This window comes from Salvelinus fontinalis, unplaced genomic scaffold, assembly GCF_029448725.1.
Source record: "Salvelinus fontinalis isolate EN_2023a unplaced genomic scaffold, ASM2944872v1 scaffold_0137, whole genome shotgun sequence".
NCBI classification, from domain to species: Eukaryota; Metazoa; Chordata; class Actinopteri; order Salmoniformes; family Salmonidae; genus Salvelinus; species Salvelinus fontinalis.
The window spans coordinates 138,409-151,030 of NW_026600346.1; the positions used below are offsets into that span (position 1 = coordinate 138,409).

The following is a 12,622-nucleotide window of genomic DNA, read 5'->3' on the forward strand; positions in this document are numbered from 1 at the left end:
GCAGGTTGTGGGTAGCTAGAGAGGTAGTCTGAATAAAGGCAGGTTGTGGGTAGCTAGAGAGGTAGTCTGAATAAAGGCAGGTTGTGGGTAGCTAGAGAGGTAGTCTGAATAAAGGCAGGTTGTGGAGAGGTAGTCTGAATAAAGGCAGGTTGTGGGTAGCTAGAGAGGTAGTCTGAATAAAGGCAGGTTGTGGGTAGCTAGAGAGGTAGCCTGAATAAAGGCAGGTTGTGGGTAGCTAGAGGTAGTCTGAATAAAGGCAGGTTGTGGGTAGCTAGAGAGGTAGTCTGAATAAAGGCAGGTTGTGGGTAGCTAGAGAGGTAGTCTGAATAAAGGCAGGTTGTGGGTAGCTAGAGAGGTAGTCTGAATAAAGGCAGGTTATGGGTAGCTAGAGAGGTAGTCTGAATAAAGGCAGGTTGTGGGTAGCTAGAGAGGTAGTCTGAATAAAGGCAGGTTGTGGGTAGCTAGAGAGGTAGTCTGAATAAAGGCAGGTTGTGGGTAGCTAGAGAGGTAGTCTGAATAAAGGCAGGTTATGGGTAGCTAGAGAGGTAGTCTGAATAAAGGCAGGTTGTGGGTAGCTAGAGAGGTAGTCTGAATAAAGGCAGGTTGTGGGTAGCTAGAGAGGTAGTCTGAATAAAGGCAGGTTGTGGAGAGGTAGTCTGAATAAAGGCAGGTTGTGGAGAGGTAGTCTGAATAAAGGCAGGTTGTGGGTAGCTAGAGAGGTAGTCTGAATAAAGGCAGGTTGTGGGTAGCTAGAGAGGTAGTCTGAATAAAGGCAGGTTGTGGGTAGCTAGAGAGGTAGTCTGAATAAAGGCAGGTTGTGGGTAGCTAGAGAGGTAGTCTGAATAAAGGCAGGTTGTGGGTAGCTAGAGAGGTAGTCTGAATAAAGGCAGGTTGTGGGTAGCTAGAGAGGTAGTCTGAATAAAGGCAGGTTATGGGTAGCTAGAGAGGTAGTCTGAATAAAGGCAGGTTGTGGGTAGCTAGAGAGGTAGTCTGAATAAAGGCAGGTTGTGGAGAGGTAGTCTGAATAAAGGCAGGTTGTGGGTAGCTAGAGAGGTAGTCTGAATAAAGGCAGGTTGTGGGTAGCTAGAGAGGTAGTCTGAATAAAGGCAGGTTGTGGGTAGCTAGAGAGGTAGTCTGAATAAAGGCAGGTTGTGGAGAGGTAGTCTGAATAAAGGCAGGTTGTGGGTAGCTAGAGAGGTAGTCTGAATAAAGGCAGGTTGTGGGTAGCTAGAGAGGCTGTCTGAATAAAGGCAGGTTGTGGGTAGCTAGAGAGGTAGTCTGAATAAAGGCAGGTTGTGGAGAGGTAGTCTGAATAAAGGCAGGTTGTGGGTAGCTAGAGAGGTAGTCTGAATAAAGGCAGGTTGTGGGTAGCTAGAGAGGTAGTCTGAATAAAGGCAGGTTGTGGGTAGCTAGAGAGGCAGTCTGAATAAAGGCAGGTTATGGGTAGCTAGAGAGGTAGTCTGAATAAAGGCAGGTTGTGGGTAGCTAGAGAGGTAGTCTGAATAAAGGCAGGTTGTGGGTAGCTAGAGAGGTAGTCTGAATAAAGGCAGGTTGTGGGTAGCTAGAGAGGCAGTCTGAATAAAGGCAGGTTGTGGGTAGCTAGAGAGGTAGTCTGAATAAAGGCAGGTTGTGGAGAGGTAGTCTGAATAAAGGCAGGTTGTAGAGAGGTAGAGAGGTAGTCTGAATAAAGGCAGGTTGTGGAGAGGTAGTCTGAATAAAGGCAGGTTGTGGGTAGCTAGAGAGGTAGTCTGAATAAAGGCAGGTTGTGGAGAGGTAGTCTGAATAAAGGCAGGTTGTGGGTAGCTAGAGAGGTAGTCTGAATAAAGGCAGGTTGTGGGTAGCTAGAGAGGTAGTCTGAATAAAGGCAGGTTGTGGGTAGCTAGAGAGGTAGTCTGAATAAAGGCAGGTTGTGGGTAGCTAGAGAGGTAGTCTGAATAAAGGCAGGTTGTGGGTAGCTAGAGAGGTAGTCTGAATAAAGGCAGGTTATGGGTAGCTAGAGAGGTAGTCTGAATAAAGGCAGGTTGTGGGTAGCTAGAGAGGTAGTCTGAATAAAGGCAGGTTATGGAGAGGTAGTCTGAATAAAGGCAGGTTGTGGAGAGGTAGTCTGAATAAAGGCAGGTTGTGGGTAGCTAGAGAGGTAGTCTGAATAAAGGCAGGTTGTGGGTAGCTAGAGAGGTAGTCTGAATAAAGGCAGGTTGTGGGTAGCTAGAGAGGTAGTCTGAATAAAGGCAGGTTATGGAGAGGTAGTCTGAATAAAGGCAGGTTGTGGGTAGCCAGAGAGGTAGTCTGAATAAAGGCAGGTTGTGGGTAGCTAGAGAGGTAGTCTGAATAAAGGCAGGTTGTGGAGAGGTAGTCTGAATAAAGGCAGGTTGTGGGTAGCTAGAGAGGTAGTCTGAATAAAGGCAGGTTGTGGGTAGCTAGAGAGGTAGTCTGAATAAAGGCAGGTTGTGGGTAGCTAGAGAGGTAGTCTGAATAAAGGCAGGTTGTGGAGAGGTAGTCTGAATAAAGGCAGGTTGTGGGTAGCTAGAGAGGTAGTCTGAATAAAGGCAGGTTGTGGGTAGCTAGAGAGGTAGTCTGAATAAAGGCAGGTTGTGGGTAGCTAGAGAGGTAGTCTGAATAAAGGCAGGTTGTGGGTAGCTAGAGAGGTAGTCTGAATAAAGGCAGGTTGTGGGTAGCTAGAGAGGCAGTCTGAATAAAGGGAGGTTGTGGGTAGCTAGAGAGGTAGTCTGAATAAAGGCAGGTTGTGGGTAGCTAGAGAGGTAGTCTGAATAAAGGCAGGTTGTGGGTAGCTAGAGAGGTAGTCTGAATAAAGGCAGGTTGTGGGTAGCTAGAGAGGCTGTCTGAATAAAGGCAGGTTGTGGGTAGCCAGAGAGGTAGTCTGAATAAAGGCAGGTTGTGGAGAGGTAGTCTGAATAAAGGCAGGTTGTGGAGAGGTAGTCTGAATAAAGGCAGGTTGTGGGTAGCTAGAGAGGTAGTCTGAATAAAGGCAGGTTGTGGGTAGCTAGAGAGGTAGTCTGAATAAAGGCAGGTTGTGGGGAGGTAGTCTGAATAAAGGCAGGTTGTGGGTAGCCAGAGAGGTAGTCTGAATAAAGGCAGGTTGTGGGTAGCTAGAGAGGTAGTCTGAATAAAGGCAGGTTGTGGAGAGGTAGTCTGAATAAAGGCAGGTTGTGGAGAGGTAGTCTGAATAAAGGCAGGTTGTGGGTAGCTAGAGAGGTAGTCTGAATAAAGGCAGGTTATGGGTAGCTAGAGAGGTAGTCTGAATAAAGGCAGGTTGTGGAGAGGTAGTCTGAATAAAGGCAGGTTGTGGGTAGCTAGAGAGGTAGTCTGAATAAAGGCAGGTTGTGGGTAGCTAGAGAGGTAGTCTGAATAAAGGCAGGTTGTGGGTAGCTAGAGAGGTAGTCTGAATAAAGGCAGGTTGTGGAGAGGTAGTCTGAATAAAGGCAGGTTGTGGAGAGGCAGTCTGAATAAAGGCAGGTTGTGGGTAGCTAGAGAGGTAGTCTGAATAAAGGCAGGTTATGGGTAGCTAGAGAGGTAGTCTGAATAAAGGCAGGTTGTGGGTAGCTAGAGAGGTAGTCTGAATAAAGGCAGGTTGTGGGTAGCTAGAGAGGTAGTCTGAATAAAGGCAGGTTGTGGAGAGGTAGTCTGAATAAAGGCAGGTTGTGGGTAGCTAGAGAGGTAGTCTGAATAAAGGCAGGTTGTGGGTAGCTAGAGAGGTAGTCTGAATAAAGGCAGGTTGTGGAGAGGTAGTCTGAATAAAGGCAGGTTGTGGGTAGCTAGAGAGGTAGTCTGAATAAAGGCAGGTTGTGGGTAGCTAGAGAGGCAGTCTGAATAAAGGCAGGTTGTGGAGAGGTAGTCTGAATAAAGGCAGGTTGTGGGTAGCTAGAGAGGTAGTCTGAATAAAGGCAGGTTGTGGGTAGCTAGAGAGGTAGTCTGAATAAAGGCAGGTTGTGGGTAGCCAGAGAGGTAGTCTGAATAAAGGCAGGTTGTGGGTAGCTAGAGAGGTAGTCTGAATAAAGGCAGGTTGTGGGTAGCTAGAGAGGTAGTCTGAATAAAGGCAGGTTGTGGGTAGCCAGAGAGGTAGTCTGAATAAAGGCAGGTTGTGGGTAGCTAGAGAGGTAGTCTGAATAAAGGCAGGTTGTGGAGAGGTAGTCTGAATAAAGGCAGGTTGTGGAGAGGTAGTCTGAATAAAGGCAGGTTGTGGGTAGCTAGAGAGGTAGTCTGAATAAAGGCAGGTTGTGGGTAGCTAGAGAGGTAGTCTGAATAAAGGCAGGTTGTGGAGAGGTAGTCTGAATAAAGGCAGGTTGTGGGTAGCTAGAGAGGTAGTCTGAATAAAGGCAGGTTGTGGGTAGCTAGAGAGGTAGTCTGAATAAAGGCAGGTTATGGGTAGCTAGAGAGGTAGTCTGAATAAAGGCAGGTTGTGGGTAGCTAGAGAGGTAGTCTGAATAAAGGCAGGTTATGGGTAGCTAGAGAGGTAGTCTGAATAAAGGCAGGTTATGGGTAGCTAGAGAGGTAGTCTGAATAAAGGCAGGTTGTGGGTAGCTAGAGAGGTAGTCTGAATAAAGGCAGGTTGTGGGTAGCTAGAGAGGTAGTCTGAATAAAGGCAGGTTATGGGTAGCTAGAGAGGCAGTCTGAATAAAGGCAGGTTGTGGGTAGCTAGAGAGGTAGTCTGAATAAAGGCAGGTTGTGGGTAGCTAGAGGTAGTCTGAATAAAGGCAGGTTGTGGGTAGCTAGAGAGGTAGTCTGAATAAAGGCAGGTTGTGGGTAGCTAGAGAGGTAGTCTGAATAAAGGCAGGTTGTGGGTAGCTAGAGAGGTAGTCTGAATAAAGGCAGGTTGTGGAGAGGTAGTCTGAATAAAGGCAGGTTGTGGGTAGCTAGAGAGGCAGTCTGAATAAAGGCAGGTTGTGGGTAGCTAGAGAGGTAGTCTGAATAAAGGCAGGTTGTGGGTAGCTAGAGAGGTAGTCTGAATAAAGGCAGGTTGTGGGTAGCTAGAGAGGTAGTCTGAATAAAGGCAGGTTGTGGGTAGCTAGAGAGGTAGTCTGAATAAAGGCAGGTTGTGGGTAGCTAGAGAGGTAGTCTGAATAAAGGCAGGTTGTGGGTAGCTAGAGAGGTAGTCTGAATAAAGGCAGGTTGTGGGTAGCTAGAGAGGTAGTCTGAATAAAGGCAGGTTGTGGGTAGCTAGAGAGGTAGTCTGAATAAAGGCAGGTTGTGGGTAGCTAGAGAGGTAGTCTGAATAAAGGCAGGTTGTGGGTAGCTAGAGAGGTAGTCTGAATAAAGGCAGGTTGTGGGTAGCTAGAGAGGTAGTCTGAATAAAGGCAGGTTGTGGGTAGCTAGAGAGGTAGTCTGAATAAAGGCAGGTTGTGGAGAGGTAGTCTGAATAAAGGCAGGTTATGGGTAGCTAGAGAGGTAGTCTGAATAAAGGCAGGTTGTGGGTAGCTAGAGAGGTAGTCTGAATAAAGGCAGGTTGTGGGTAGCTAGAGAGGTAGTCTGTATAAAGGCAGGTTGTGGAGAGGTAGTCTGAATAAAGGCAGGTTGTGGAGAGGTAGTCTGAATAAAGGCAGGTTGTGGGTAGCTAGAGAGGTAGTCTGAATAAAGGCAGGTTGTGGGTAGCTAGAGAGGTAGTCTGAATAAAGGCAGGTTGTGGGTAGCTAGAGAGGTAGTCTGAATAAAGGCAGGTTGTGGGTAGCTAGAGAGGCAGTCTGAATAAAGGCAGGTTGTGGGTAGCCAGAGAGGTAGTCTGAATAAAGGCAGGTTGTGGGTAGCTAGAGAGGTAGTCTGAATAAAGGCAGGTTGTGGGTAGCTAGAGAGGTAGTCTGAATAAAGGCAGGTTGTGGGTAGCTAGAGAGGTAGTCTGAATAAAGGCAGGTTGTGGGTAGCTAGAGAGGTAGTCTGAATAAAGGCAGGTTGTGGGTAGCTAGAGAGGTAGTCTGAATAAAGGCAGGTTGTGGGTAGCTAGAGAGGTAGTCTGAATAAAGGCAGATTGTGGGTAGCTAGAGAGGTAGTCTGAATAAAGGCAGGTTGTGGGTAGCTAGAGAGGTAGTCTGAATAAAGGCAGGTTGTGGGTAGCTAGAGAGGTAGTCTGAATAAAGGCAGGTTGTGGGTAGCTAGAGAGGCAGTCTGAATAAAGGCAGGTTGTGGAGAGGCAGTCTGAATAAAGGCAGGTTGTGGGTAGCTAGAGAGGTAGTCTGAATAAAGGCAGGTTGTGGGTAGCTAGAGAGGCAGTCTGAATAAAGGCAGGTTGTGGGTAGCTAGAGAGGTAGTCTGAATAAAGGCAGGTTGTGGGTAGCTAGAGAGGTAGTCTGAATAAAGGCAGGTTGTGGGTAGCTAGAGAGGTAGTCTGAATAAAGGCAGGTTGTGGGTAGCTAGAGAGGTAGTCTGAATAAAGGCAGGTTGTGGGTAGCTAGAGAGGTAGTCTGAATAAAGGCAGGTTGTGGGTAGCTAGAGAGGTAGTCTGAATAAAGGCAGGTTGTGGGTAGCTAGAGAGGTAGTCTGAATAAAGGCAGGTTGTGGAGAGGTAGTCTGAATAAAGGCAGGTTGTGGGTAGCTAGAGAGGTAGTCTGAATAAATGCAGGTTGTGGGTAGCTAGAGAGGTAGTCTGAATAAAGGCAGGTTGTGGGTAGCTAGAGAGGTAGTCTGAATAAAGGCAGGTTGTGGGTAGCTAGAGAGGTAGTCTGAATAAAGGCAGGTTGTGGAGAGGTAGTCTGAATAAAGGCAGGTTGTGGGTAGCTAGAGAGGTAGTCTGAATAAAGGCAGGTTGTGGGTAGCCAGAGAGGTAGTCTGAATAAAGGGAGGTTATGGAGAGGTAGTCTGAATAAAGGCAGGTTGTGGGTAGCTAGAGAGGTAGTCTGAATAAAGGCAGGTTGTGGGTAGCTAGAGAGGTAGTCTGAATAAAGGCAGGTTGTGGGTAGCTAGAGAGGCAGTCTGAATAAAGGCAGGTTGTGGGTAGCTAGAGAGGTAGTCTGAATAAAGGCAGGTTGTGGGTAGCTAGAGAGGTAGTCTGAATAAAGGCAGGTTGTGGGTAGCTAGAGAGGTAGTCTGAATAAAGGCAGGTTGTGGGTAGCTAGAGAGGTAGTCTGAATAAAGGCAGGTTGTGGAGAGGTAGTCTGAATAAAGGCAGGTTGTGGGTAGCTAGAGAGGTAGTCTGAATAAAGGCAGGTTGTGGGTAGCCAGAGAGGTAGCCTGAATAAAGGCAGGTTGTGGGTAGCTAGAGAGGTAGTCTGAATAAAGGCAGGTTGTGGAGAGGTAGTCTGAATAAAGGCAGGTTGTGGGTAGCTAGAGAGGTAGTCTGAATAAAGGCAGGTTGTGGAGAGGTAGTCTGAATAAAGGCAGGTTGTGGGTAGCTAGAGAGGTAGTCTGAATAAAGGCAGGTTGTGGGTAGCTAGAGAGGTAGTCTGAATAAAGGCAGGTTGTGGGTAGCTAGAGAGGTAGTCTGAATAAAGGCAGGTTGTGGGTAGCTAGAGAGGTAGTCTGAATAAAGGCAGGTTGTGGGTAGCTAGAGAGGTAGTCTGAATAAACTCATCTCATATGTATATTCTGTGCTTCTTCACCTGCATTGCTTGCTGTTTGGGGTTTTAGGCTGGGTTTCTGTACAGCACTTTGAGATATTAGCTGATGTACGAATAAACTTGATTGATTGATTGATATTCTATTCTACTGTATCTTAGTTTATGCCGCTCTGATATTGCTGATCCAAATATTTACATATTCTTAATTCCATTCCTACTTAGATGTGTGTGTATTGGGTTTTTGTTGTGGAAATGTTAGATTACATGTTAGATAATTACTGCACTGTCGGAACTAGAAACACAATCATTTCGCTACACCCGCGATAACACCTGCTGAACACGTGTTGATTTGACAGTGAACTATATCGTGTTATGCTTGACAACAACGGTGAAAACCAGACCCCGGAAACTCACCAGGCATGATGCTGTTACCAGGCTCGTTCTCAGGCAGAGAGAGTTCTCCCAGAGCGGGGCCCGGACCCTAACTTACTCACCAGGCATGATGCTGTTACCAGGCTCGTTCTCAGGCAGAGAGAGTTCTCCCAGAGCGGGGCCCGGACCCTAACTTACTCACCAGGCATGATGCTGCTACCAGGCTCGTTCTCAGGCAGAGAGAGTTCTCCCAGAGCGGGGCCCGGACCCTAACTTACTCACCAGGCATGATGCTGTTACCAGGCTCGTTCTCAGGCAGAGAGAGTTCTCCCAGAGCGGGGCCCGGACCCTAACTTACTCACCAGGCATGATGCTGTTACCAGGCTCGTTCTCAGGCAGAGAGAGTTCTCCCAGAGCGGGGCCCGGACCCTAACTTACTCACCAGGCATGATGCTGTTACCAGGCTCGTTCTCAGGCAGAGAGAGTTCTCCCAGGCCAGAGCGGGGCCAGGACCCTAACTTACTCACCAGGCATGATGCTGTTACCAGGCTCGTTCTCAGGCAGAGAGAGTTCTCCCAGAGCGGGGCCCGGACCCTAACTTACTCACCAGGCATGATGCTGTTACCAGGCTCGTTCTCAGGCAGAGAGAGTTCTCCCAGAGCGGGGCCCGGACCCTAACTTACTCACCAGGCATGATGCTGTTACCAGGCTCGTTCTCAGGCAGAGAGAGTTCTCCCAGAGCGGGGCCCGGACCCTAACTTACTCACCAGGCATGATGCTGTTACCAGGCTCGTTCTCAGGCAGAGAGAGTTCTCCCAGAGCGGGGCCCGGACCCTAACTTACTCACCAGGCATGATGCTGCTACCAGGCTCGTTCTCAGGCAGAGAGAGTTCTCCCAGAGCGGGGCCCGGACCCTAACTTACTCACCAGGCATGATGCTGTTACCAGGCTCGTTCTCAGGCAGAGGGAGTTCTCCCAGGCCAGAGCGGGGCCCGGACCCTAACTTACTCACCAGGCATGATGCTGTTACCAGGCTCGTTCTCAGGCAGAGAGAGTTCTCCCAGAGCGGGGCCCGGACCCTAACTTACTCACCAGGCATGATGCTGCTACCAGGCTCGTTCTCAGGCAGAGAGAGTTCTCCCAGAGCGGGGCCCGGACCCTAACTTACTCACCAGGCATGATGCTGCTACCAGGCTCGTTCTCAGGCAGAGAGAGTTCTCCCAGAGCGGGGCCCGGACCCTAACTTACTCACCAGGCATGATGCTGTTACCAGGCTCGTTCTCAGGCAGAGAGAGTTCTCCCAGGCCAGAGCGGGGCCCGGACCCTAACTTACTCACCAGGCATGATGCTGTTACCAGGCTCGTTCTCAGGCAGAGAGAGTTCTCCCAGAGCGGGGCCCGGACCCTAACTTACTCACCAGGCATGATGCTGTTACCAGGCTCGTTCTCAGGCAGAGAGAGTTCTCCCAGGCCAGAGCGGGGCCAGGACCCTAACTTACTCACCAGGCATGATGCTGCTACCAGGCTCGTTCTCAGGCAGAGAGAGTTCTCCCAGGCCAGAGCGGGGCCCGGACCCCAGGAAGCGGATATCGTTGGCGATCTTCATCATACTGACGGCCACCGTGTTCAACGCTCCGCTCAGCTCCACCAGAGCATCGTGGGCCGCCAGAGCCTCAAATTTGTTGGGAGCCGTCACGAAAGGCAGACCTGGAGACAGGATATGACATCATGTAGACAGGTCTTGATAACATTAGAAACAATTCAAGGTTGACAGTGTATGTACTGTATGACTTGTGATAACAGCTGGGAGGGTGAACTGTAGCCATAATACCACACTGTAAACCCTCTGACAGAACCAAGTGACTTGGTGTACAGAGAAAACAGGAGAGGACCTAGTGCAGAGCCCTGGGGGACACCAGTAGTGAGACATTAAAGATGACCTAGCGCAGAGCCCTGGGGGACACCAGTAGTGAGACATTAAAGATGACCTAGTGCAGAGCCCTGAGGGACACCAGTAGTGAGACATTAAAGAGGACCTAGTGCAGAGCCCTGAGGGACACCAGTGGTGAGACATTAAAGAGGACCTAGTGCAGAGCCCTGGGGGACACCAGTAGTGAGAAAACATGGACCATACATGACCATGATAACCATTATATATGTGTGTGTGTGTGTGTGTGTGTGTGTGTGTGTACCCTCCTGTACCTGTGAGAGACGCGACAGTAGCTGCTACTTTCTCAGCGAAGCCGATGCGTGTGTTGAGGCCTGTGCCCACGGCAGTACCTCCCGCTGCCAGCTCATATATTCTGGGCATGGCCGTCTTCACTCGCACAATACTGTACTTTACCTGCTGCACGTACCCACCGAACTCCTGTAAAAACGCAGAGAAACAGGACAGTTAGAGAAACAGGACAGCATAGCCTGGTTCCTCTCTAGGTTTCTTCCTAGGTTTTGGCCTTTCTAGGGAGTTTTTCCTAGCCACCGTGCTTCTACACCTGCATTGCTTGCTGTTTGGGGTTTTAGGCTGGGTTTCTGTACAGCACTTCGAGATATTAGCTGATGTACGAAGGGCTATATAAAATAAAATTGATAGTTGCCTGGTAGAAATACATTTTAAAACGTCTCATTAGGATAGTTTGACATCTAGCAGACTGGTATGTTACTTGTGTTGCACGTACAGGACACCGAAACATCTGCACTTTTCCAATACAACACGAAAAAACGGGTCGGTACAATTTTATTTTGTAACTTTCGTTTCTTCTATCAAAAATGTGTCTCTCACGTTTGGAAACCAAGTTAAATGCTTTGAAATTAATAACATTTGTCCAAGTTTATCATAAAACCATCAACAGTTATTCGTATTCCCTGCAACTTTCTCAAGAGGCAACGGCAAGGGAATGCCCGTCTGTGTGGTATGCATGTCTACCACTTTGTGTAGCCGTTAGCATGCTAATGACAACCGTCTACTGGTAGCTGGAAAGGCGATAATGAGGCGATAATGCTAATGACAACAGTCTGCCGGTAGCTGGAAAGGCTAATGAGGCGATAATGCTAATGACAACTGTCTGCTGGTAGCTGGAAAGGCTAATGAGGCAATAATGCTAATGACAACTGTCTGCCGGTAGCTGGAAAGGCTAATGAGGCGATAATGCTAATGACAACATATCCCATGCCTACCTGGCAGAATGACATCATGATTATTTACATCAATCCAGTGGCCATTTGTTTTGTGAAACTAAATACAGTGTGACAGAGCGAGAAGCTGCTTTCTCTGCCATGGTATCATTTCTGGTATCGAGTGCGTGTGTACTGTACCTGTCCCAGAGACAACGGCACAGCGTCCTGTGTGTGTGTGTACTGTACCTGTCCCAGAGACAACGGTACAGCGTCCTGTGTGTGTGTGTACTGTACCTGTCCCAGAGACAACGGCACAGCGTCCTGTGTGTGTGTGTGTACTGTACCTGTCCCAGAGACAACGGTACAGCGTCCTGTGTGTGTGTGTACTGTACCTGTCCCAGAGACAACGGCACAGCGTCCTGTGTGTGCGTACGTCCGATCTTGATGATGTCTTTAAACGCCACAGCCTTGGCGTGCAGGGCGTCGTGGAGGTGTTGTAGACCGGGCAGCAGAACCTCGTGGACCTCTTTGGCTGCTGCGATGTGCATGGCTGTGGGGAACGTATCGTTGGAGCTCTGCGAGACGAAAAGGTGGCGTCAACTAAAACAGGTCCATTCAAATACTCTGAAAGACCAAACTATTTACATTAAATACAGATTATATATCAAACTCTTTGCCTGAGCTTTTAAGATGCCCATAAATAATAAGACAAGTATCTGCAAACACTGCAGCCTGTTACCCTTCTGAGGGCAAACACTGCAGCCTGTTACCCTTCTGAGGGCAAACGCTGCAGCCTGTTACCCTTCTGAGGGCAAACACTGCAGCCTGTTACCCTTCTGAGGGCAAACGCTGCAGCCTGTTACCCTTCTGAGGGCAAACGCTGCAGCCTGTTACCCTTCTGAGGGCAAACGCTGCAGCCTGTTACCCTTCTGAGGGCAAACACTGCAGCCTGTTACCCTTCTGAGGGTCCAAATAAAACACTGTCACTAGCTACTTCTATCTGGGTGAAAAACAGCTCATCTTCACTAGGGTGGGGCAGGATTCGAAAATGTTTATGAAAAGCGTGCCCAAATTAAACTGCTTGCTACTTAGGCCCAGAAGCTAGGATATGCATATAATTGGTAGATTTGGATAGAAAACACTCTAAAGTTTCCAAAACTGTTAAAATAATGTCTGTGAGTATAACAGAACTGATATGGCAGGCGAAAACCTGAGGAAAATCCATCCAGGAAGTACTATTATTTTGAAAGGCTGTTTTTCCATTGAAAGCCTATCCACCATACGAAGACGTAGGACCCAGTTCACGAGCTCTGTGTCTTCCTCTACATGTGGCCAGTCTTTAGGCTTTGTTTCAGGCTTTTACTCTGAAAAATGAAGGAGATACAGCACTTTTCGATGAGTGGACAGTGGAAATTTCCAGACATGAGTCCAGCGCGTGATCGGGAGAGCGCCTTTCTTGTTTCTCCTTTTCTATTGACGAAGCTTTCGTCCGGTTGAAACATTATTGATTATTTATGACAAAAACCTGAGGATTGATTTTAAACATCGTTTAACATGTTTCTATGAACTTTTATTGTACTATTTTTACTTTTCGTCTGGATGTTGGGAGCACGCTGTGTGCCATTTGGATTACTG

The 12,622-nt window shown here is 48.3% G+C and overlaps 1 protein-coding gene and 6 long non-coding RNA genes across 9 annotated transcripts in view; 6 read left to right on the forward strand and 1 right to left on the reverse strand.

The window, feature by feature from the left end:
- Positions 1-12,622, reverse strand: part of LOC129843437 (fumarate hydratase, mitochondrial) — a 46,677-nt gene that overhangs the window by 16,114 nt on the left and 17,941 nt on the right. For both annotated transcript variants that reach the window (XM_055912157.1, XM_055912156.1), the window contains 3 exons: positions 11,380-11,562; positions 10,076-10,241; positions 9,377-9,580 (listed from right to left, as the gene is read on the reverse strand). In XM_055912157.1, the coding sequence (XP_055768132.1) occupies positions 9,377-9,580; positions 10,076-10,241; positions 11,380-11,562 (553 nt within the window). The remainder of the gene's footprint in view (positions 1-9,376; positions 9,581-10,075; positions 10,242-11,379; positions 11,563-12,622) is intronic.
- LOC129843444 (uncharacterized) lies at positions 1,421-2,053 on the forward strand. 2 transcript variants are annotated; one of them, XR_008757845.1, is made up of 3 exons: positions 1,421-1,455; positions 1,676-1,773; positions 1,964-2,053. It is a non-coding gene; the product is annotated as an uncharacterized LOC129843444 (long non-coding RNA). The 2 variants fall into 2 exon arrangements; XR_008757844.1 differs by lacking the exon at positions 1,421-1,455 and adding an exon at positions 1,525-1,588 and having other exon boundaries at positions 1,695-1,773.
- LOC129843445 (uncharacterized) lies at positions 2,178-2,496 on the forward strand. The gene is made up of 2 exons (XR_008757846.1): positions 2,178-2,243; positions 2,320-2,496. It is a non-coding gene; the product is annotated as an uncharacterized LOC129843445 (long non-coding RNA).
- On the forward strand, positions 3,361-3,746 carry LOC129843442 (uncharacterized). Its single transcript, XR_008757842.1, has 2 exons — positions 3,361-3,425; positions 3,494-3,746. It is a non-coding gene; the product is annotated as an uncharacterized LOC129843442 (long non-coding RNA).
- On the forward strand, positions 3,898-5,535 carry LOC129843439 (uncharacterized). The gene is made up of 4 exons (XR_008757839.1): positions 3,898-4,115; positions 4,146-4,471; positions 4,812-4,936; positions 5,499-5,535. It is a non-coding gene; the product is annotated as an uncharacterized LOC129843439 (long non-coding RNA).
- On the forward strand, positions 6,188-6,514 carry LOC129843446 (uncharacterized). The gene is made up of 2 exons (XR_008757847.1): positions 6,188-6,234; positions 6,463-6,514. It is a non-coding gene; the product is annotated as an uncharacterized LOC129843446 (long non-coding RNA).
- LOC129843441 (uncharacterized) lies at positions 6,641-7,098 on the forward strand. Its single transcript, XR_008757841.1, has 3 exons — positions 6,641-6,693; positions 6,876-6,932; positions 7,047-7,098. It is a non-coding gene; the product is annotated as an uncharacterized LOC129843441 (long non-coding RNA).